Source organism: Ictalurus punctatus, chromosome 3 (assembly GCF_001660625.3).
Source record: "Ictalurus punctatus breed USDA103 chromosome 3, Coco_2.0, whole genome shotgun sequence".
Lineage (NCBI taxonomy): Eukaryota > Metazoa > Chordata > Actinopteri > Siluriformes > Ictaluridae > Ictalurus > Ictalurus punctatus.
The window spans coordinates 7407578-7433321 of NC_030418.2; the positions used below are offsets into that span (position 1 = coordinate 7407578).

At 37.3% G+C, this 25744-nt stretch overlaps 1 protein-coding gene across 2 annotated transcripts in view; it reads left to right on the plus strand.

Annotated features, from left to right (window-relative positions):
* The window catches only part of wdr11 (WD repeat domain 11), a 128756-nt gene that overhangs the window by 35822 nt on the left and 67190 nt on the right, over window positions 1-25744 (plus strand). For both annotated transcript variants that reach the window (XM_017464559.2, XM_053679497.1), the window contains 2 exons: window positions 1849-2028; window positions 10136-10220. In XM_017464559.2, the coding sequence (XP_017320048.1) occupies window positions 1849-2028; window positions 10136-10220 (265 nt within the window). The remainder of the gene's footprint in view (window positions 1-1848; window positions 2029-10135; window positions 10221-25744) is intronic.

The following is a 25744-nucleotide window of genomic DNA, read 5'->3' on the forward strand; positions in this document are numbered from 1 at the left end:
GGATATCTCATTGACAGACTTAACCATACCTCTTGATAATGAATACACTGGAATACCCTACTTTCTTTTTACATTTGTGGTGCTCTGCTCCACATTACCACCTGTTCTGAATATAATCATATGCCTTGTTTTTGCACATCTGTCATGATGATGAAAATATTGCTGTGTGTTAATATACATGTTACCACTTGAATGAAGTATATGACAATGCAACAATTCTTAAAAATGATGAGGATAATCCAGGTTGAATTCAATTTCATATAATTATTTTTCAAACAGATGAAATCCTGTTAAGATCAGATAAGACCGGTCATGTGGAGTGGCATTGGATGCTGTGTTAGATCAGATGCGGGGTTAGATCAATTCAGAGCTTTTGAAATGATGTAAGATCAGATGCTGTGTCTGATCAGATACAATGTTAGTTCAGAGTCTATGTTAGATCAGGGTGTTGGATCAGACACTGGAATAGATTAGATCAGAACTTCTGTCATGAAATGTTAGATCAGACTCAGTGTAAGCTCAGACATGGTGTTAGATCAGATGCTATGTTAGATTAGACACAGAGTTAGATCAGGTCAGAACTTCTGTCATGAGGAAATGTTGGGTCAGATATAGTGTAAGATCAGAGGAGGAGTTAGATCAGATACTGAATTAGATCAGACACCGTATTAGACCAGACAGGGTTAGATCACATCAGAACTTCTGTCATGAAATGTTAGATCAGACTCAGTGTAAGCTCAGACATGGTGTTAGATCAGATGCTATGTTAAATTAGACACAGGGTTAGATCAGGTCAGAACTTCTGTCATGAGGAAATGTTGGGTCAGATATAGTGTAAGATCAGAGGAGGTGTTAGATCAGATACTGAATTAGATCAGACACCATATTAGACCAGACAGGGTTAGATCACATCAGAACTTCTGTCATGAGGAAGTGAAGACCAGAGGTGGAGTTAGATCAGGCATTGTGTTGGACCAGACATGGTGTTAAATGAGATCAGAACCTCCATCATATGTAGCGGTGTTAGACCAGGCACCATGCATGTTCAAATGTCATGTTAGATCAGACTTAGTGTTCGATTCGGCACAATGTTAGATCATATGCAGTGTTGGCTCAGACAAGGGAGTTAGATCAGATCAGAACCTCCATCATGTGGAGCGGTGTAAGATCAGATGCTGTGTTAAATCAGCCATAGTGTATTGTCAGATGCTGTGTCTTATCAGATAAGGTGTTAGATCAGAGGCTATGTTACATCAGACAGGGTGTTAGATCAGAGGCTATGTTACATCAGACAGGGTGTTAGATCAAATACTGGAAAAGATCAGAACCTCTGTCAAATGAATTAGTGTTAGATCAGCCTCAGTTAAAGATCAGACATTGTTTTAGATCAGATGCTGTATTAGATCTGTTCTATTAGATGCAGTTAGAGCAGATGAGGTATTAGATCAGATTAGAATGTCTGTCATCAGGAAGTGTTAGAGCAGACATAATGTTAGATCAAATCAGAACCTCCATCATGTGGAGCGGTATTAGATTAGATGTAGTGTTAGATCAGACTTATCTTGGTTAAAAATAATGTAATCTTGAATGATATTATCTCAGTAATCACCAATCTGTATCAGTTTGTTATTTACTTACTAGTTGTTGGACTTTGGACCGTACTCAGTGTGATATATTTTGTGAAGTTTTTACCTGGGTGCTTGCTAACAGGTGATGCTAATGGAAGTAAGGTTTTACCACTCATCCAAAAGACTTCTTTTCATTTCATTTTCTGTTTATTTCTTTTCACTTCTTATCCAAGGATCTTTAAGTAATGAAATGCCTTAACATATCTTTTGTTTCCCTCAGGTCCCACTCTGATCTCGGGTGTTGATCCTCCTGTATCCATGGTGGGGCAGCAGGAGGTGCAGCTGAAGTTCCTACTGACAGGGCTGTTGTCTGGTTTGCCCCTGCCACCCTTCTCCTTGCGCATGTGTCCTCCTTTAACCACTAAAAATATCCAGCACTACCAGCCGCTGCTGGCCGTGGGTGAGTACTAAACACAGCGGCAAATCAGTTCATATCATCATCCATATATAGTAGGACAAAATTGTGTGCAGGGCCATGGTGCATAAAAGACAATACAGAGACTTTATACACAGCCCTACATAAAGTGCACTGATTACTACATATGTGAGACATATAAACACACATGACAGTATGGGTAAGTACACAGTACAGCTGGAGCAACATCTGAACAAACCAACTAATAATGGAAGTAGTTATAGTATTGCTGGTGGAGCCACTCATTTCCTCCCATGAACCTTCTTTTTTGTTTTCATTATTTCAGTTCCTTTCTTAATTTCTGTAATTACTGTAGGTTTTTGGGGTGCTCTCTCATGGACCAGCTTCTGCTTTATTTACACAGTTCCTAAGAAATAATCAAAATCCATTCTTCATTAATGGAGTGGCTTAGTTTGTGGGTGGGATATGACAAAAACATTATCACGATTCTCAAAGGCATTTATTTGATAGACGGTATGTATTGTGATATTTTGGTAGATTGTAGATAGATTGTTAGATAAATAGTAAGACAGACAGATGGATGGATGGATGGATGAATGGATAGATAACACTGAAAAGAAATCCTTAAATAGTGTAACATTTTACAATTTTAAGATTATATACACACAAACTGACATAAATTCAGTTTTTACATTTTTGCATTAGAAAAACAACTTCAATGATAGTTTATTTAATGTCTATACTATAATATATATATATATATATATATATATATATATATATATATATATATATATATATATATATATATATATATATATATATATGGCATTTTATTTAGAAACGAACAAACAAATAAATAACACTGAAAAGGAAAATAATAATCTGGCTATTTTTTTACATTTTACCTTTTAATCTGCTTCAAAAAGTCCTTTTGTAATTACATTGATTAATAAAAACATACAAAAAAAGTTTACCAGTATCACAGAAAAGCATATTGTGACATAATTTATGTTATAATGTCATATCGCCCAGCCCTACTTCAGACCATAGAAAAAACACAAAAAAAAAAGTCTAGTGACTTTTTATGGTAGTAAAAGCACAAAAAAACTGGCCTGCACTATAATTGGCTATATTACGTTATCTCCATTTCTACTGAAGTAATGACAAAACTGTCTTTTACGCTAGCAGTGGAGTAGTTATTCAGTGAAATGGCAAGTGCCATTAAAGTGTTTAAAATGCAAACAGGAAGCATAAACAAGATGAACTCTAATGCATTCCTAATGAATATTTAGGACTGTAGTGCATACATTAGCTAAATGTAACTATAAGAGAACACCACAACAGCTTCAAGCTGTTTAATGGATGAATTTTGAACTTTGCTTTGAAGGATGATAAACAGATCTCATAGTCTTTCTTGGTCTTGAACGCTGATTGAATAAACAAAAGTAATCATCCATTCATTTCAGATCAGGGTCTTGCCCTGGATTGCGGGAAACAAAACAAATCTGAGAAACGAATGTATTGTCATGGAGGAGAAGAAAGCATGAGCATGTGTTTCACATCCTTTATTCATCATTTAATCTAACTGCCCTGTATTCTGCCCTCTTTGTCTTGCTCACACACACACACACATGCACGCACGCACAAACACGCGCACACACACACACACACACAACCCTCCCTGTGATTAAAATCTCACTCAAAAAGATTGAGTACGTGCTTGGATATTAAAAAACTTTACAGAAACTTATTAGACCTTTTGGAGGTTAACTTTAACTTTTATATAATATTTGAGCCAGGAAAGTATCTGTTCTTAAATATACCATGCTCATAAAGTAGTGGATTAAATTTTATTTTTTGGTTGAAGGATTTACACAAAAATGGTGTTTTTTTCCCACTAACACATTCTATGAAGCCTGTATTTTACAGCCTTATAACTAGGCTAGTAATTCTGTGTAATTTGGTTACAGTGACTTGTAAGATTTTTTTGTTCCATGAGAATTTTTTTTTTTCCTCACTGAACTACAAGTACATTAACTAATTCCCTGTTGAATTACAGGTACATTGCAACATTCAGTGCTGTGAACAAGTATTTCTTCTGTTTTTGTGTATATTTCACACTAAATAGTTTTAGATCTTCACATGAAATACAATATAAAACAAAGGCAACCTGAGTAAACACACAATACAGGTTTTATTTTGTATTTTTTTTTATTGAAGCAAAAAAAGTTACCCAACACCTATCACCAATGTGAAAAACTAATTGCCCCCTTAAACTTAAAATTTGTTTGTGTCAACTTTTAGCAGCAATAACCGCAACCTTTATGCAAGCTTGTGATAACTGGACATCAGTCTTTCACTTACTTCCTGGACAAGGACAAGGGTTTTTATTTTTTTTCATTTTAAAATTTTTTTTTTAGGACTTTCTATGCTTTGGAAGGTCGGCCACTTTTGGGAAGGTTCACTACTGTGCTGAGTTCTTTCATTTGGAGATAATGGCTCTCACTGTGGTTCTTTGGAGTCCCAGAGCCTTTGAAATAGCTCTGATTGATTGATTTCAATCACCTTCTTCCTCACCATTTCTGGATTTCAGTTTTGGCATACTGTGTTACTGTGTAAGACCTTTTAACCAACTTCATGCTGTTGAAAAAATTCTATTTAAGTTCTGATTTTATTGAACAGGGTTTGCAGTAGTCAGGCCTGGTTGTGTCTAGTCCATTATCAATGAAGTTCTTTAGATTTCTACCACAGTCCGGTTGAATTCTCAAATCTGATTGGCCAGAAAGTGGTCATTATTTTCACATAACTGCACGGCTCGGAAAGTAGTTCCGGCTGTAATATGAGCGATAGGTTAATATTAATGCACTTGTTCTATTATGTTATTGTTTCTATAGTAACAGCTCATACACGGGGACTTGTACAGTGGAAGCACCACATATTCTAAGATGAATAATAAACAGACTTTAAGAAACAAAGAAAAATGTAGAATCGTCGATTTGATGAAATTTGTTGTTTGGGCACATTTATTTAACGTTTATGGAGGAGGTTTAGTGTGTAAGCACCTTGTATAACACATTCTAGACCATGCAATTATATGAAAATAATCTGCTTCGCATTGTGTCATGTCATACCACCCTGTTTGTGGTAAAAATCGTGTAACGCAACCCTAGCTGTGGATTATCCTTTACATAATCCACAGCTAGGTTTGCGTTACACGATTTTTATGCACAACTTGGAAGCAAAGAACCACACAAGTAAATGTTAGTGAATTACCTTTTTTTTTGTCACCACCTAAAAGTGCTGCATATTACATTTCTGACTTACCGCACATTTACATCTATGCCTGTAAAATCCATGTTATAAAAAAGCAAATAAAACACACTGGTTTTCTAAAGTTAGTGATTTAAAGTCTTTTTTCTGAACCTTAAGCGTGCACTCGATTCAGACTTTTGTTTCAGTTGCTACTTTGTTATGGTCCATGCATTTTTTTGTTCAGTAATTTAACTGGGAACAAATTGTAGATGAATACAGTAGTCTACCAGGTTCCCTGCTGCCCAAATTTACAAGTGATTTAATCTACTTACTCAATTTTACCTCAGTTTTCCTGCTAAATATCAGAATAAAGAAATTGAGAGATTCTTGTTGTGGGGGGGAACCCCAGAACAAAAATGTTTTGGTAAAAAAACAATAGTAAGAAGCTAATTATGAAAATAATAGGCGGCACCATGCTGCAGCACACCTACTAAACCTGATAATTAAGTGGTGAGTTGAACAGTGTGCATTTGAGCTTGGAAATCATGAAATTCTGTTTAAATCTTGTCCTGCAGCACTGGAAATAATGCCCCCTGCTATCAACAACAAAAAATTAATTACAGAAGCAGACAATGTGGCATGTTGATCTAGAAATCAAAAGTATGTAAAATGAGTCCTTGCTTAAATGATCGTCTGGTAATGAGGTCCGTCTGGGATTTTAGACAGGATTGTCTGTGATGCATGGTGTAGTCAGTGTCTACATTGAGTCCATGGAGTTATAAATCATGACATACATTAATTTTCCACGCTGTTGGTTCCTGATCTTTTTCCTATTCATTACCTCCAAAGACATTTTAGAAAACTCTAAATAAAAGCCAGCCAGCTGCAAGATAAATAATGACATGTTTAAAGAAAAAAAATGTTGAAAAACGGGAAAATGGGGACAAAAAAGGCAAAGGTGCTGTAGTGGTGTAATTGATGCCTTTATATATATATATATATATATATATATATAAAGGCATCAATTACACCACTAGAGAGCCATTATGAATTCGAGAAATTACAAACAATGCTGATGGTGCTGGCATTTCTAGCTCTCTGAACAATTTCTGGTTTAGGCCACAGGTTGAAATCCGAAAACAGATACAGATCTGAATATTTGGAGCACTAAACAGAGACAGATAGTGACCCTGAATCAGCTTGTCCTTGGAAGACTATTAAATGCAGGATGTTTTGTGCCTGAGTGCTATTGGCATGACGCTCACATAGTTCAGTGGGTTATGCTGGAAACTGAGACGAATCACACAATTTTGGATCAGTTCATTCTGGTCTGTATGTAATCGATCAGACACTTTGAATTAATTGAAAATGGACGTTGAAGGAAGATAGACATCAAACTGAAAGAAGTGGCCAAGGCTGAATTTGTTATGCTTTGGCTCATCAAAGTTAGATGATCCCATTCCTATCCATCATTCTCAGACTTCCTTATAAGATTCTGTCAATTGTTTTTAAATAAATAAAAAAAAACTTTTTACACGCTAGCTTTACAGCACATCCTTGTTCACAAACATACAACATCTTTTGTACATTTTCTTAATTCTTTCACTCTTTCTTTTCCGTTTCCATGTCTCTTTTTTCCCCCGTCTCTTTTTTCCCCTGTCTCTTTCTCCTTCTCTCATTCCTCCAGCAGTAATTATGGCTGCATGACAGCTATTTCACACCCGACGCACCGCTGTCAAGCCAATATGATCTGCGTGATCGATCTGTAGCCTGTAATCTGATATCAAACCTCTCTATTATGTACACGACACACACATTGTCATATAGAGCCTATACATCACAACACTGACAGACTCTGTCTTAACTCTAGACTGCCCCACAATCCTGGGCGAATTATCAAATGATTTATCGTCTTCATATATGGAAAAAGGCATGTCCTCATAAACTCTTCAATCAGGGTGAGCCTGCCTGGTGCTTGTGCCACATACTGTATTCAGTTCACATGGAAAGAAGCTTGAGTGATTTAAAACATGTAAAAAAAAAAAAAAAAAAAGTGTTATTTACAGATTGCGTAGTATGTAGCTAATAGACCAACGATCTGCTTTTGATCAATTTAGATTGCAGCAGTTAACATGTGCATCTCTTATTCACATGTGTGTGGTGGTCTAGAGAAAACCCTTCATATGAGGAAATTGACATTTTAGATTTTTACATTTTATATTTCTTTTTTTTTTTTTTTAGTTTTTTTTTTTTTACTGAAATATGTTTATCTTTTGGATGTATTTCAATCAGAACCAGATTTTCCAAATCTAGTTACCTCCAATTCCACTGAAAGACTGCCTTTACATTTACCTGATTTACATATTGAAAAAACAGCATTACTGCCGAAATTGTAAATAATTTGATTATAAGCATCATCCTCATTAGTCTCTCTCGTCACATGAGGTAAAAGTCATGGCATTTAAACATGAGTCTTTTTGCCATCGCTTCACTTGACTAATCTGTCTGTGGAGACCTCAGTAGAGAAATCATCCTATATTCATTCAGTTATGTCTGTTCTGTTGGCAGAATTTCTTGTTTTTATTAGGTCGTCTTAAGATTTTTATAAGTTTGTCCATTGTTACCTTAATTATGATGGCAAAGGAGCATCGCATACATTTTGACAGTTGATATCTGACTTTTAAGTGATCTGATTAATTAGACACATTTAGCTAGCGAGGTTTTAGACACTTTGACAGATTGACTGCATTTACAGCTGCATTTGTTACACTGCCTCCAAACACAACAGGATCTTTGCAGGGAGACACCAAGACACACACTAAATAAAAACACTTCCACATTGTTTTGGTGAAAAATATTTCTGTTTCTTACAATAGAGATGTCGAAGTACTTCGGAAAGTTTTCAGAGCCCTTCTGGTTTTTGCACACTTTGTTGTATTATGGCTTTAATTTAAAATGGATTCAACTGACACAATAACCCAACCCTTGCAAAAATAAGATTTTTTTTTTTTTTTTTTGTGCTAATTTATAAAAACTGAAATATCTCATTTAGTTACTGTATTCATATACTTTCGTCAGTTCTTTGTTGAAGCACCTTTGGCAGCAATTACAGCAATTTGCCACACATAGCTTTGAGTTCAGCCCAAAGAGTCTAATTTTTATTTTATCAGACCAGAGAATTATTTTTCTCATTCTCTCTCTGAGTCCTTTATGTGCCTGACATATGATGTTTACTCAGGACTGGCTTGCATATAGCTACAGTACCATAAAGGCCTGATTGATGGGGTATTTCTGAGATGGTTGTCTTCCTGGCAGGTTTTAACTTCTTTGTGGTGGACTTCTGAAGCCCTGTTAGAGTGGTCTTTCAGTTCTTTGTTTGACCAAGGTCTTTCTAGCCTGGTTACTAGTTTGGCCAGATGACCAACCCTAGGAAGAGTCGTGGTAGTTCCCACTGTGTCCTGGGAACATTCTAACCTTTAGGTCGGCTGTGGCTCAGGTGGTAGAGCGGGTTGTCCACTAATCGTAGGATTGGTGGTTCGAGTCTCGGCCCACGTGACTCCACATACGAAGTGTCCTTGGGCAAGACACTGAACCCCAAGTTGCTCCCAATGGCAAGTTAGCGCCTTGCATGGCAGCTCTGCTACCATTGGTGTGTGTGTGAGAATGGGTGAATGAAACACAGTGTAAAGCACTTTGGATAAGTGCGCCATTTACCATTTTAGAATTGTTTTTGTTTTTTTTACCCTCTTGCACAGACTAAGTTTTATCTTGGAGGTCTACAGAGAGTTCCTTCGATTTCATGGCTTGGTTTTATTGTTTTACATGCACTGTTAATTGTGGGACCTTATACACACACAGATATGTGCCTTTGTAAATCTTGTCTAATCAATTGAATTTGCCACGGAGGGACTCTAGTCAAGTTCTGATTATCTCAAGATAATAATCAAACAGGATGAACCTGAGCTCAATTGGGGTGCCTTAGTATTTATCTAAATTAGACACTACAGGTTAATTTTATTTTAAAAAGATTTTGCATTGTCATTTTTAATGTAAATTAATTAAATCCATTTTATATTAAATATATCTAAGTGTTTGAATACTTTTTGAACACACTGTATATTATTGGCAGACAAACTCAACTTTAGTCAAAACTTGATTTTTATTAAAAAATATTTTTTGGCTGTTTCCCAGAATTCAGCCACAGTGCCATGGGTTTTTCAAGATCAACACTCTTATATATTGTCTCAGGAATTTTGTAAAATAAAGCCAGTGGTTTTCTGATATTCAGATACTTTTACATTGCAGTCAGTGTCTTAATAATAATTACACACCCAAGTATAATAATGTATTAGTTTTGCCAGTGAACATTTCTATTTCATTATTGTACTTTTAGGGGCAGCTAGAAAATAGAGTTTTATTTAATTTTTTATGTGTGTGTGTATATATATGATTATATGTATGTATGTATGTGTGTGTGTGTGTGTGTGTGTGTGTGTGTGTATGTATATATATATATATATATATATATATATATATATATATATATATATATATGTGTGTATATATATATATATATATATATATATATATGTGTGTGTATATATATATATATATATATATATATGTGTGTGTATATATATATATATATATATATATATATATATATATATATATATATATATATATATATATATAAATATATAAAATATAATATAATGTATGTGTGTGTGTATATATGAAATGACTGAAGATTATTTTTGGCATGCTGATGGTTGATATTTAACAGCCACTCAGAGTAGCTCAAAAGGTCAGGACTCAGGTTGACATTTGGATGATGACTATTGATTGAACCACTGTGTGGTTGTGTATTCTTCAGGTTCGAGTAATGGCTCGGTGCTGGTGTATAACCTGACGAGTGGACTCCTACACAAAGAGCTCAGCGTGCATTCATGTGAAGTCAGGTGAGGAGTGGATTTTTTGTTGTCGTGATAACATTACAGTTACATATAAAATATATATATATATATATATATATATATATATATATATATATATATATATATATATATATATATATATATATATTCTCTTATGTTTTGATAAAAGTCGGCACTGGGTTTTGCCGGTGCTCCCAAACGTTCTGACTTCACTCGCAAATGTTTGAAGAATTAAAACAATGGTACAAAAGCAAAAATAAAAACCTACACGTTATCACAGGGATTGAAGAAAAATCGTGAGAACTATCTACCCTCTTCTGCATACTTGAGCTCACACATGTCTGCAATTGGCTAGTGTTGCTGTGATTAACAGGGAAGAGAGCATCTGCTGTCCCTCCTATGCCGAGAGCACAGCCAGTCTTGCTCCCTAGCTCCCAGCTGTTGTCTCTTGACAATAAGGCGAACACTTTTCTGTTGAACAGAAGATTCATAATTTGATGCAAACATGAGTCCATAGAACCAAGCTATTTGGTGTCAGCAGTACAGACTCGTGATTGCTGTGTGATAGGGTGAAGAATATAGTACGTGCAGTGCCCTCCTAATTTATTGCCACACTTTGTGGAAAATGAGCAAATAAATTATGTTTTGAGCTCAAATATACAAAGATGTAGGTGTAATTAAGCACTTTTAATATCTCTACACTGGTTTCAAAATGATTGTTAGATTGTCATCTATACAGATCCATTTAACCAGTGTAAGTTTGTTTATATGTTTAAATTCTCACATATGGGCTACCATCTTCAATGCAGGCTACTGGTTGCAAATCCAGGAACTGGGAGAGCAAATGAAAACCTTGATTTTATATTCCTTTAACAATTTTGGCTGTATGTTTGTATACTGTTGAAAGCTCCATTTAAAAGCAAATCGTAACCCCCTGGCAGAGGAAACCAGGTTTTTGGGTGGAACATCCTGAAGATTGTTGGTATCATGAATTCCTCCCAAAACAGGTCATCAGCATGAACAGTATGATGGCGTGACACCACCTGATGATTTTTGTGATTCATTTCTCACAAATTAACTTATTTGAATGCACATGCGTTTTCTTTCAGAAAATTGCGTATATCGTATATTTTATACAGTTTTTTAGAGGTCACTGTTGGTGTACTTAATGTACATCAGAACACCTTATCTCTAACAGAAATAATCTCTAGACATGAGGCTGATGTCTGTTGGCTTTGTTTGTGTTTATTTTTGCTCCTCGCTTGTATATGTTTGATATTACATTATGATGCTTTGGGATATAATGAAGGTATACCAAGGTAAACTCAATCTCTGTTGTTCCACCCTCTTAATCCCTTCAACTCCAGACACACACACTCACACAGAAATACAGCTCTTAGTGCTTCCCTGCTGAACGATGTGCTCATAAACTTGCTGCATTCATTAGAAAAAGAACAAAATTTTGGACGATTCAAATCAAAACGTGTTTGTTTCGGTTGTAAAAAAAAAAAAAAAAAAATATATATATATATATATATATATATATATATATATATATATATATATATATATATATGAATATGAAACTAATTCCATGTACATTAAGTTACAAGTGAAGTAAATCCTTTTGCATGAACCTGCCTGCCAAATGAATAAACATAAATTGTAAAATATCTTTCTTCTGTAATATTATTAAAAATATCACATAGACAAATAAATATATTATATTGCTAGACACTTTTATTAATGTTGCCTTTGTTAATTTAGTCATCTTTAAATGTTAGTGTTAATGTACTTTGGTTTTTAAATTTTGATACCAAGAATTACGCTTGGCATCTCCCATCCCCCCACGTGCTTCATCCAAGACACATGAAGGAGGAAAGCGCTATCCACCCTCTTCCGCATACATGAGCTCACAGAGTATGCTATCCCTTTCACCAAGAAAGAACAGCCAGTTTTGCCCTCTATTTTGGCTCCCGGTCATAGTTGGCTGTGGTATCACGTCCCTTAAAAGCTTTTTCTGTTGTGCCACTCGGGAGCCCCACTTGATAACATTTTCATAGACACTCCAAATTGGATCTGACATCCTTAAAAATACACCACCTTTTATGTTTAATTAACCTCAGATGTAGAACTTCACTTTCTTCACTGTTTTTTTTCCTTTAAGTCTATTGTAGCACAGAAAAAAGATTCAAAAACTTCACTGGCATTCTACCACAATATAAACTCTTCGAACAAGCATTAGCATGATAAGCTTAATCCTCGAATTAGTGCTCATGTGTGGAGCAGCGGCATATCAGCAAGCCTTTGTCTCATTAATTACCATCCTCTTAATGAGTAAAGCTATGATTTCACCCTCATAATGATGCGGGAGATTGAATCAATTAAGTCGTTATGACATTGATTAGAAATAAACACCATTTATTGTCTCTCTGTCTCATTAGTGATAATATACACGCAGCCAGTTACTCAGCTCTGTGCCTTTAACTGATGGACTAATGCTTAATATGCTTATTGCTAATGCTATGGATCTTGCAAATCTGAGAGAACACAATTAAAGCCCTCCTGGCTAATATCCAAAAATATTAAAGTATATTCTGTTTAGATTCTGGTGACATAAACACTGATCAGCAATAACATTAAAACCACTGACAGGTGAAGTGAATAACATTGATTATCCCATTACAGTGACACATGTCAAGGGGCGGGATATATTAGACAGCAAGTGAGATTGGACAAGACAGGCTAGCCTTTGCTCCCCATGCGCGTCAGTGAGCCTTGAGTGCCCTTGACCCTGTAGCCAGTTAACTGGTTGTCTTTGCTTGGACCACTGTTGGTAGGTACTAACTACTGCATACTGGGAAAACCCCACAAGACCTGCTGTTTTGCAGATGCTTTGACCCAGTCGTCTAACCATAACAATTTGGCGCTTGTCAAAGTCCCTTAGATCCTTACACTTGCCCATTTTTTCCTCCTTCCAAAACATCAACTTTGAGAACTGACTGTTCACTTACTGCCTAGTACATCCCACCCCTTGTCAGGTGGCACTGTAATGAGATAATCAGTGATATTCACTTTATCTGTCAGTGGTTTTACTGTTATGGCTGATCAATGTGTAGTGAAAATAATAAATATTAAGTAGACATATTGTCAAGCACATCACCTCCCTGCCATTCATATTTTCTCTTTTTCATACAATCTCCTTCCCTCTGTCTCTCTTTCTGTTTTTCTCTCTCTATTCCTTTTTCTCCTCACCTATTTGTCTGTCATTGTCTCATTCTAACTCGCTTTCATTCTCCCTTGCCTCTCATTATGTGTCACTTTCTACATTGACCTACTGAGCTCCAGCATTATTTTCTTACTCGGACAAATCATAATTGTGAATTAAAAGTGTGATAAAATGGCCTACATCCTGCTCACAAACTGCGATTTCATAGTGTGAGTATCTTGTGGCTTCATTAAGTTGTGCGCATTAGTAACTGTCAGAACATGATGTACACAAAAATTAATAAATGCAAAATAATAGGAAGTGATGGATCAAGTGCTATTCTTCCACCTTCGTTATTCTAAATAAGGAGAGTGGAAGCAATATTGTTAACACATTTTAATGTGAATAATGTGACAGTTGCAACTAGGACTATACAGTAATATAGATTTCTATTAGATTTATTTGATTTGATTTAGATTTATTTTGTACATTTATATTTTATTACATTTGGCTGCAAAAGGAAATAAAAAGTTATTTTGGTCTTCAATCATATATATATATATATTTGCTCATCGTTAAAGCCCGTGGTCAAGCAAAAATCAGCAGCCTCTGAGGTGTGATCTACAATGTCATCCACTAATATTGGCATCCTTGGTAAATACGAGCAAAGAAGGCTGTGAAAAATTGTCTTCATGGTTTAACCTTTTGATCTTTTTTTAAGGAAATTCACAAAAATTCTCTGCTCTAATGGATATCAAACAATTGCAAACAAAACAGTTTCATCACAAAAAAAAAATATCTTTGTTACATATAGGTGTGCAACAATTATTGGCACCCTTTTAGTCAATACTTTGTGCTACCTCCCTTTGGCAAGATAACAGCTCTGAGTCTTCTCTGTAATGCCTGATGAGGTTTGAGAATACATGGCAAGTGATCTGAGACCATTCTTCCATACAGAATCTCTCCAGATCCTTCATATTTTGAGGTCCACACTGGTGGACTCTCCTCTTTAGGTCACCCCACAGGTTTTCTGAGTCAGAGGACTGGGATGGCCATGGCAAGACCTTGATTTTATGGTTAGTAAACCATTTTTGTGTTGATTTTGATATATATTTTGGATCTTTGTCCTGCTGGAAAAGCCAACCAGCTGGTAGACTGGCAGAAGTAGTCAGGTTTTCTTTTAATATCTGTTAATATTTGATAGAGTCCATGGTGCCATGTATCCTAACAAAAGGTCCAGGTCCAGGTCTGGCCAAAAAAAAAAAAAAAAGCCCCAAAACATAAAAGAGCTGCCACCACCATATTTAACCGTGGGCATGAGGTACTTCTCCATATGGCTTACCTCTCTGTGTGCAACAAACACCTCTAGTGTTTATTGCCAAAAAGCTCTATTTTGATTTCATCTGACCATAGACCTCAATCCCATTCGAAGTTCCAGTAGTGTCTGGCAAACTGAAGACACTTGAGTTTGTTTTTGGATGAGAGTAGAGGCTTTTTTCTTGAAACCCTTCCAGACAACTTGTGGTGATGGAAGTGACTTCGGATTGTAGTTTTGGAGACTTTGTGACCCCAAGATGCAACTAACAATTGCAACTGCAATTCTCCAGCAGTGATCCTTGGAGATTTTTTGGCCACTCGAACCATCCTCATCACAGTGCGTTGAGACAATATAGACACAAGTCATCTTCTAGGTTGATTCATAACATTTCCAGTTGACTGGAAGTTCTTACTTATTGCCCTAATGTTGGAAATGGGCATTTTCAATGCTTTTTCTATGTTCTTATAGCCACTTCCCATTTTGTGAAGCTCAAAACCTTCTGCTGCACATCAGTTATATTAAGTTATCAGTTAAGTACATCAGTTATATTATATTATATCACATCAGTTAATATTTCTTGGTCTTACCCATTATGAATGACTAAGGGAAATTGGCCTGTGTGTTACCTCATATTTATACCCCTTATATTTATACAGGTGCACTATTTTTATTTTTATTTTTTTTTAAATATCAGAGGGAATATACTTCAAATATATTTTTCTCATATGAATTCATAGGGGTGCCAATAATTGTGGCACACATATTTAACAAAGATTTTTTTTTTTGGATAAAACTGTGTTGTGTTTGTAATTGTTTGATATCCATGAGAGCAGAGTATTTTTGTGAATTTTTTTAACAAAAGATCAAAAGATTAAACATTAAAGACAATTTTTCACAGCCTTCTTTGCTCATATTTACCAACGGTGCCAATATTAGTGGTTGGCACTGGAATGGTGCATCCTAAGCATGGGCTTAGGCCATCTCTGAATACGCAAATGTAAATATTGCTGTAATTTTAGACTTAAGTCACCAAGTCAGAATATGAATGCCCTTCATGAGAAATGAGAAAAAACACCTATTCAGAGGAGGGGAAAAAACGCAAAAGACTAAGACACAAAGCTCTGTGTGTCAATGTGTTAAAGTCTTGGTTTGAGTGGATAGCTTACTGCAGTTGTCTGCTGTCCTGCCCAAAAGCACTTGCTTATGAGTCTGTATATCATTAACGCAGAGTATGTTTTAAATTAATCACTGTGTTGAGGTAGTCAGTCACGTTAGAGCCAGATATTACAGCTTGTGTGTTACAGTAGGTAATCTTTTCATATGAAAATCTTTAGTTTGTTTAATATATTTAATCAGTTAATAAAATTCACTTGATGTAATTAAATGCATATTGACAGCTATCAGGCAAAGGCATATCATTAGTGTAATTGTTGTTTTGTTTTGTCACACTGATACAGATACAGGTATCAGTGGTACAAAGAGCAAAAGAATTGAATATCAGGCCTAGTTGTGTGTAGTAGTGTGGTGTTTTTTTTTTTGTTTGTTTGTTTTTGTTTTCCCCCTTGGCCTCATTATGCAGATATTATTTGTCATTTCAGAGTAAAATGGACTTTGGTGTGCATTGTGAGAAAAGTAATTGATTCTTTTGTTGCCACAACACTCACTGTTTGTGTGCATCATCAGTGGCATTGGTTTGTGACCTTACATTAGACCTTGCTGCCAAATTCAGTCAGAAGGTTTCTAAAATCTGTAACAGATGATTCATTCATGATGAGAATGTGTTCAAAGGTGCAGAGTTGATTTTAATACAATCTGGCTGTTATACGACACTGGGGCCTTTTCAGTGACGGTAAATTAAGCTTCAAAGGTACGCCAGTAGACAGGCCAGAGATCTTATCCATGTTCAGGCTTGTGCAGAGTGGGTGTAGAAATGTGTTTTTTTTTGTTTGTTTGTTTGTTTTTTCTTTAAGTCAGCCCATTAAGATTATTGAAATCACCTGCTTACAGCTCACGGCTTTGAGGTTACCATTTTTATTTATATAGAACTCTCAGGGCAAGTGCATCTTGACCATGACCTAGCATAAAAGCAAAAGGCATTTTTAAAATGAATATTATGCTAATATGATAACTCCTCAATACTTGTTCTTAACATATAAATTTATAAATGTCAGATTAGTTATGCTATAAACAACCATCCCAAGATTACTGTTTGCATAGACGACTGGTTCATTTTTCATTATGTAGACATGGTTATAGATTATTCTATGAATGAAAATGGTTTATCTTTTTGTTGCCATTTTGTATGTCAATAAAGAACTCTGAGTTCTCTATGAAAGTCAGTTGTGCACTTTTTTGTACATATGAACTATTCAATTGTATATGTTTTAAAATGTTACAGTAATGGAAATCTGAATTTTTAATCTGTTTACTAGACAACTCCCTAACCCCCCTGATTTTTTGTATTGTGTCAAACCACCATCTCTTGGTATTTTCAATTGACAAATTTTTGCTGTGCAAACGAAAATGTGGTTCATTTATTTCTTATTACAAAATTAATCATTATTGTGATTGAGTGTATGTAAATTCTTGCAAAGGGTTGCTTTTTTAATAACACAGTAAGGTGTTCGGAGGGATTAGTTTAAATTTCATAGTAAGTATTTCTGTTACTATGTAATCTAACATACTATTGCCAAGAAATGAGCAAAGAACAAAGAATCTTCTTGTTATCTGCCATTAATTATGTACAGACAGTTGAATGGACAAAGCTGCAGGAGGTCCGACCCATTCTTATGTGTTTCCTCTCTTTATCTTATGGTCCAGTAGAGAGAGTGCAAGTGTTCTCATTGATTAAAATGTTTCACTGAGGCTAGGAGACATCTCATTATATTTGAAGTGGTATAGTTTTTCTTTTTTAATTTATTTTTTAGCAAATTATGATTCCAGCAGAATCTCAGACAAAATATTTTCCTAGAAGATTTTTTATAGTGATGTCTTTTGTGTTTCTTCTATATCCACATTTTTTTAATGAGTTTTTTTAATGAGTTTCACATAGAAAGGTCTTTTGACCTTTTTAAGGATCAAGTGCATTGTTGGTGCTGGAACACCATATTTTATCACCTTTCAATGAAGAGATCTTCCTCTCTGTCTGAGCACAATGTGTCTCAGAGTGATAAAAGCAGGAGTGGGTGGACCTCTGTTTGGGAGTGTTTTGAGGCTCTGCAGCAGTTCACCCAGGCTGTTCATAGTCCTTTATCTCTCAGATGAAGCTTTTGCACCTCTTCTGTAATGTACATTACACTTCAATCCCGATTTTCCTGTCGAGCTGCTTCAGATGGTCTGATATTTTCAATCGTATTTGATATTCTTGACTAATCTTGTAGCATTTCTATGACTAATACCAAGAACAGTGATAAACAGCAGCCAATGAGAGTCAGAGAGGAAATGCACAGCAGATCCCTGAATCCAGTTGAGCATCCATTTACACCAGAAGAGTCTAAACGTTTTTCAAAGGGGGCCGGGCATCAAAATACTCTGAGTTGAAATTAAATGATGAATATGAGCAGACTTTCAGCTTTAATTTGAGGGTCTTTACATTCAAATTCCAGCACTTTTTATATGTGGTTCCCCATCATTTAAGGAACCAAAAGTGATTGGAAAAACTAACATATTTATACAGCGCGTTTACATGGACAACAATAATCCACTCTTAACCCTGTTAAGACAATACTCTAATTAAGAAACTACCATGTAAACAGAAATTTTTACTTACCTTAATCTAATTAAGGTCATACTTGAAGTAAGCAATAATCGAATTAAGACAGGTGGAGTACTCCTGTTCTAGTCGCATTATGGACGTGTATTACAGACATGTAAACACCTTAATCACATTATGAAAGTCGTGTGAGAGTTTTCATAGCATTTTGCGACAGGACACGATTACACACGGCAGTTGTACGTTTTACGGCGAACAAGAGAGTTCAGCTGCATCCCAAACCGCATACTTGCCTTCTATAGGCCTGTAGTGGGGAGATATACATGTATCTCGGCTACTATATAGACGGTAAGTACGCAGTTTGGGACACAGCCCACGGCTTCAAGCAGTTGTTTATTTGCACGTACAGCATGACAAATAATTAACTGCACTTAAAGAGTTTGTAAAAAAATAAAAATAAAAACACCCAAAACTGTATACAGTACCATAACGAAGACTAACTGTATGTTGATATGTGAAATTCTGGAGGGACATCGGACAGCATGGCGCAGTGACGTAATGACGCGGGCTGTTAATCTAATTATGTTCTAAAACATATAAAACGTGATTTTGTGTTTCAAAGACTGGTCAGAGAGCCCATACTGACCCCTGTCCACCGCTGAAAGCACCCATACCTGGAACGTGAGCAGATCTGGATCATGGAGCAATGGAAGAAGGTGGCCTGGACTGATGAATCACATTTTCTTTTACATCATATGGATGGCCAGGTGCGTGTGCATCTGGGGAAGAGATGGCACCAGAATGCACTATGGGAAGAAGGCAAGCCGGCGGAGGCAGTGTGATGCTCTGGGCAACGTTCTTCTGGAAAACCTTGGGTCCTGACTTTCATGTGGATGTTACTTTGACATGTACCACATACCTAAACATTGTTGCAGACCAAGTACACACCTTCATGGAAACAATAGTCCATAATGTCAGTGCCTCTTTCAACAGGATAATGAGAACTGACACACTGCAAAAATGGTTCAGAAATGGTTTGAGGAACATGACAAAGAGTACAAGGCTTTGACCTCCAAATTCCCCAGACCTCAATCCAATCAAGCATCTGTGAGATGTGCTGGACAAACAAATCCGATCCATGGAGGCCCCACCTCGCAAATGACAGGACTTAAAGGATCTGCTGCGAACGTCTTGATGCCAGAAACCACAGCACACCTTCAGAGGTCTTGCGGCATCCATGCCTCAATGGGTCAGAGTTGTTTTAGCAGCACAAGGGGGACCTGCACAATATTTGGCAGGTGGTTTTAATGTGGCTGATTAGTAAATAGTTCGGGTTAATTAATAAAAAAAATTTAAATTAGCAAGTTTTCCTTGTGGGGAATAGTCCAATGTCTCTACAAGGTCAAATTTGCCTATACTTGTGGGGACATAAGTTGAAAAATGTTGCTATTATTTACAAAAGCTATAGTATCAGTAAAACCTAAAAGGACCACAGTACAGTGCCTTGCAAAAGTATTCACCCCCTTGACATTTTTCGTATTTTGTTGCAAACAGGTCAGGGACAAAGTTGTGGAGAAGTATAGATCAGGGTTGGGTTATAAAATAACATCCAAAACTTTTAACATTCCATGGGGCACCATTAAATCCATTATTAAAAAATGGAAAGAATATGGCATCACAACAAACCTGCAAAGAGAGAGCTGCCCACCAAAGCTCACGGACCAGGAAAGGAGGGCATTTAACGTTTTACGGCAGTTTTACGTTTTACGGCGAACAAGAGAGTTCGGCTGCACCCCAAACCGCATACTTTCCTACTGTAGGCCTGTAGTGGGGAAAAATACATGTACTTCGGCTACTATATAGACGGTAATTACGCGGTTTGAGACGCAGCCCACGGCTTCAAGCAGTTGTCTATTAGCACGTATAGGAGGACAAATACTTAACTGCTCTAAAGCGTTCGTAAAAAAATTAAATAAAAAAACCCGAAACTGTATACGGTACCATAACGTAGACGAACTGTATGTTGATACGTGAAATTCTGGAAGGACGTCGGACGGTGTGGCGCAGTGACGTAATGACGCAGGCTGTTAATCTAATTATGTTCTATAACATGTAAAACGGGAACATGACTGGAGTATTCTAAAAGCGAGTCATGTAAACACCTTAATCACATTATTATCTTACTCAGAGTAAGGGCAATTATTAGATTACTGCTGTCCATGCAAACGTAGTCATAGATTGTCATATTTAATACTTGGTTGCAGATTCACTTTATTTAAGGACTCTTTCAAGAATTCACGAAAGATTTCATGCTTTGTGGTTATTAGGTCCAGTAATGTTCTCACCCCATTTGCTCTGATAAAAGGTTGCTTCTGCCAGGATATCTTCCAGCTGATATCTTTCCTTATAAATTCCTTAATTATGCCAACAGTCTCTTGTCTTACAAGGCACATGCATTTGCTATGGCTCTAGATATACTTATTGCTTTGGCAAAGTATACGTACTAAGTATAATTGTTTCCCGCTCTTTTGAAATTGCCCCTTCTCACTGTTAACTTTGTGCATTTTGTCTGTAGCCATGGCTAAATATCATTCAAGAAATGAATTTGTTGTGTAGTCAGAGACAAAAAGACTGTTGCAATTTAGCTAACTGTATTAACACATTCTACTGCCATAGTCAGGTGAAAATCTGGCCTTTGGCTGCATTTGGCCCTGGGGATGGACTTTGGACACCCCTGATCTTTACTATATGGCCAAAAAATATATGGGCACCTGATCATCACATTCATGTGATATTATGTGCTTGTTGAACATGGTAAATGATAAATGCACTCTGCACTTTTATAGCGCCTTTTAACCTTAGCGGTTCTAAGGTTAGCCTGCCATTGGGAGCAACTTTGGGTTCACTGTCTTGCCCAAGGACACTTCGGCTTGTGGAGGCATGTTGGCCGCCAAGCCTGCAATTAGTGGACAACCAGCTCTACCACCTGAGCCACAGCCGCCCAACATCCCATTTGGTATTTAGTTCTCCTTTGATGTTATAGTAACTTCCACTCTTCAAGGAAGGCTTTCTACTAGATGTTGGAGCATGGCTGTTGGGATTTGCTCATTCAGCCAGATCTTATTCAGGTCATTAGTGAGGTCAGGCACTGATGTTGGATGAGGAAGCCTGGCACAAAGTGGCCATTCAAATTCATCCAAAAGGTGTTCAGTGGGGGTGAGGTCAGGGCTCTGTGCATGCCACTCAAGTTCTTCCACTCCAAGCTTGGCAAACCCTTTCTTCATGGACCTTGCTTTGTGCACATGGAAATAGTCATGCTGGAACATGTTTGGGCCCTTTAGTTCCAGTGGAGGAAAATTGTAATACTACAACATACAGATATTCTATACAGTTGTGTGCTTTTAATTTTGTGGCAGCAGTTTGTGGAAGGCCTGCATATGTTTGTGATAGTCGGGTGTCCACATACTTTTGACAGTATAGTGTATTTGTGTAGCACATCTAAATCGTTGTTAGAAATAAAATGAAAGTAAGTGCATCATGATTCGTGGTGATGCATGGTATAAAAATAGTTTATACTTTGCAAATAGTTTGTTTGCACTATAGCTCCAGTTTTCTTTGCAGAACAGATAATCCTCGCTGCCTGGATCACTATAGATTTAATGTCTTTTTTTTCCTTCTTGCTTCTGTACTAAATAGTGCAGAAAGATATGATGGACAGGACTTGAGTTTATTTCCGTGTCGATTTGGGAATCAGGTGAACTTTGTCTGTATCTTTTGTAGTGCGTAAGCCTCATCTGCACTCGCTCATGTTGTGTACAAAATACCAGATCACAAGTGATGTAAGTCACGTAGTGTGAGCCAGGGGCGTTAGCTGGACTGTTAATCATCCGGGGCTGAGCCCAGATTCTTCTCCATGCATTTTTTCTCAGCTCAGATAATAGACTAAATTTTGTTTTATGGATGCTGACGTAACTTAGCTGTCATTATCGTCATGTCATTATCTGACATGATCAGAAAATTTGCATTTATCATAGAACTTGCCTCGGGTGTTAGCAATGTTTGTAGGACAATCAGACCGATAAAATATAAAACTTTTCTAACTAGGCTAGTTTGGTGTTGCTAGCCAAGGGGAGGTACGACTAAGCTATGGGTTTAGCTGCTACAGTGCCATGCATTATCTTTCCTTATGCTCTGCTCATGTCATGTTCACGTCAACTGGAACTCATGTAGATATTTACGCATCTTGGATTCTTGCTCAGCATCAGAGGATGTTAGTGTTTCAGTTTCAACCCCTTTACTTGTGTATATCCATTTTTCCTCACACAGACTGTGTGAGCTAGTGTTTGGCAGAATTGAGAGCTGTCAGCCAATAAGACATGAGTATTTCCACATATTTACCTGTAAACCCTGTCTGATTGGTGTCGCCTCCGTTCACTGAAGATATAAAATTACAACATCGCCGTCTTCTTTTACTGACGTTCAGTTATGTAGTGACAAACTGCTCCAAGTAGATAATTATTTGGGACTACAGCCCAGAATGCCCAGACCACGTTACGCCCCTGGTGTGAGCAATACTGAGATTCTGAGGTTTTGAAATTCATGTAGTGTTCACTTGGCACGTTTCAGCAGTGAAGCCTTCAACTTATTTATCTGGCTCAGAAAATCTTTCAGATACGGAAGAGACTCAGTGGTTGGTCTGGAAAGCTCCACAGCCTATAGGGGAAGCCGATCTCTTAGTTGGAGCAGTGTGCACACCAGCTGCCTATTTTGCTGTGCAGTCTCCCTGTACTTCCCCCAAGGCTGCATCTACACTGTTGCTGTTGCTTACAATAGCACTCCTGTGCTTCTGGAGGGGACAGTTTTTTTTTTTTTTTTTTGCAACTTTGCGACATGGAGAAATGATTCTGACCTAAGGGTGATGAGCAACATGTAAATTAAGTTTTGCTCAGTTTCATGCAAGTCAGTTATTATGCTGTTAGGACACACAAATGACTGGATCCACTTAATTCCTCAGACCAATTCTACAGCATGGGTTGTCTGCCATTTAAGCATTTTTGTAGTCTTTAACTCCTATGTACAAAATGGAAGAAGTAACCATGTGTTATGTATAAGTTATACAATAACGTATACAATTTATGCCATCACCATCAACAACCTTGGTCGACTGTCCCATCTCACCAAGGGCAGGGAATCATTTAATAGACACCTTCTGCTTCTGTAAGAACATTGTTTTTATTCACAACTTTGACATGTTTTGGCAGGCAAAGCATCCTAATATTAATGGATTTTCTGTATTATCTGATAATGTATAAAATTAAAATAATAATAATAATAATAATAATTAAAGGAAACTGTCAGACTGCCAGGGATTATCCATGTATATAAAGTGCATGAATGGAAATTTTTTTACCTCGTTCACACCAAAGGGTTATTTAGTGTAGCCAGTCCGCTTAACTGTATGTCTTTTGAGAAGTGGGAGCAAACCGGAGAACCCAGAGAAAACCCTTGTGGACATGGGGAGAAAATGCGAAACTCTGCACAGAGAGTAACCTGAGCTCAGGGATCCTATATCTGTGAAGGGGCAATGCTAAAAGCGGCACCATCATGCTACCTTTATAGGTTTTATTGAAATTATTTTCTTTTTTTATACATTTGCTATCCTGTTGGTTCATACATGTTAGTAAGGCTTGCCTGCTAGTGTAATAAGGCACGTCCTATAAGGAGTCCTATAATTATTTCAACAGTCATCTGACATTAATAAGCAATTGCGTGTGTGTGAGAGAGAGAGAGAGAGAGAGAGAGAGAGAGAGAGCGAGCAAGAGAGAGAGATTTGTCTCGGTTTTTTTATTCTTATTTCTCTCTTTTAATTTATTCTCATTTTTTCAACTCCCTTTCTGGCTCTCATGCTTTTGCTTGCACTTTATCCAATTATTCTCTCTCTCTCTGTCTCTCTCTCTCAGTTCAAGTCAGCAAGCTTTATTGGCATGACCATGAACAAGTACAGTATTGCCAAAGCATTACAGGAATGTAGAACTGTTATTAATAAATATTAGTGTAGTGTACTTATTATATGATCAGAATCTGAATAAACATATTGTATTCATCTCTCTCTCTCTCTCTCTCTCTCTCTCTCTCTCTCTCTCTCTCTCTCTCTCTCTCTCTACCCCTCCACCCCTCCAAAACACACAGAGTATAAAAGTTGCTTGTGGTTCTCTGCCCTCATTCCATGGAGAGTTTCATTTCCATATCATTTGCATATTTCAAAGAAAAGTGGGCTAATTAATCATGTGGCCATTTAGCATCTCATTAGTACTCGATGCTTGAGCCCTAGCCAGTGCTGGCATGCCGCTCGTCTGCTCCTCACTCTGATCTCCATCCCTCCCTCCCTCCCTTTCCTCCCCTCTTCCTCAGGTCTTACACAGGAATGTTTTTGTGAAAAGAAAAAAAAGTTTTTTTTTCTTTCTGTTGTTAGCTCCCTTTTGATAAACCATGTAGGACCTTTTTTTATTATTTAAAGCACAACTGAAAAATAAAATTTACTGTAGTAGTGAATTCTGAAGTAAAAGGATGGGTTTTAAGATTTCTTTTAACTCAGATTATTAGAGCTGGTTAAATATAATGTGGAGCTGCAGCGGCTCTTGACCATAGATTTTAGTGGGGCAGGCCAACATTAATAACCACATGGCCTCAAACAAAATTAAGTAGAGAGGCTATCACACTTGAATTTTTGGAGTAAACCCGCCCTGTAATAGCCAGTTGACAGTCGACATCATGCAGTCATTTTGAGCATTATTACACAGGTGAGTTTCCTGAAGAGCTAATATCTTAAACAGGGTTGCCAGGTTTCACCAATATTTCCGCTCCAACTACATCTCAAAAACTGCACAAAAGACCTGTGTAGTGAGCCTAGACAGCGGTGGGCTGAGCACAGACACACAAGAGGCTGTTTCTGGGGGAAAACGTGCAGGGTGCAAAGGAGGTGAAGTGCTCGGGCGCTGGTGTCATCCACAAGGCTGCCAGGGCCATGCTGAGGGCTTTCCGAGTGGCTGAGATCCTGTTCTGCAGTCAGACAGCGCCGCGGGTGCAACCAGGGGGCGAAATCCTCCGTTCCCTCCGAATCCTCTGCAAGAGACACAAAACAAATTATCATGCATACCTCCGGGGCCCTCTCTCCCTTTGCTAGTAGAGGATTGCCCTTTTATACTCTCCCGTCAGCTGCTGGATGGTGGAGAGCTGCTGCGCTGATCATCAGCCTCCAACTGTGTGTATGTCGGCGGCCCTGCCCCGCAGCCACGCGCTCTCCGGCTGTC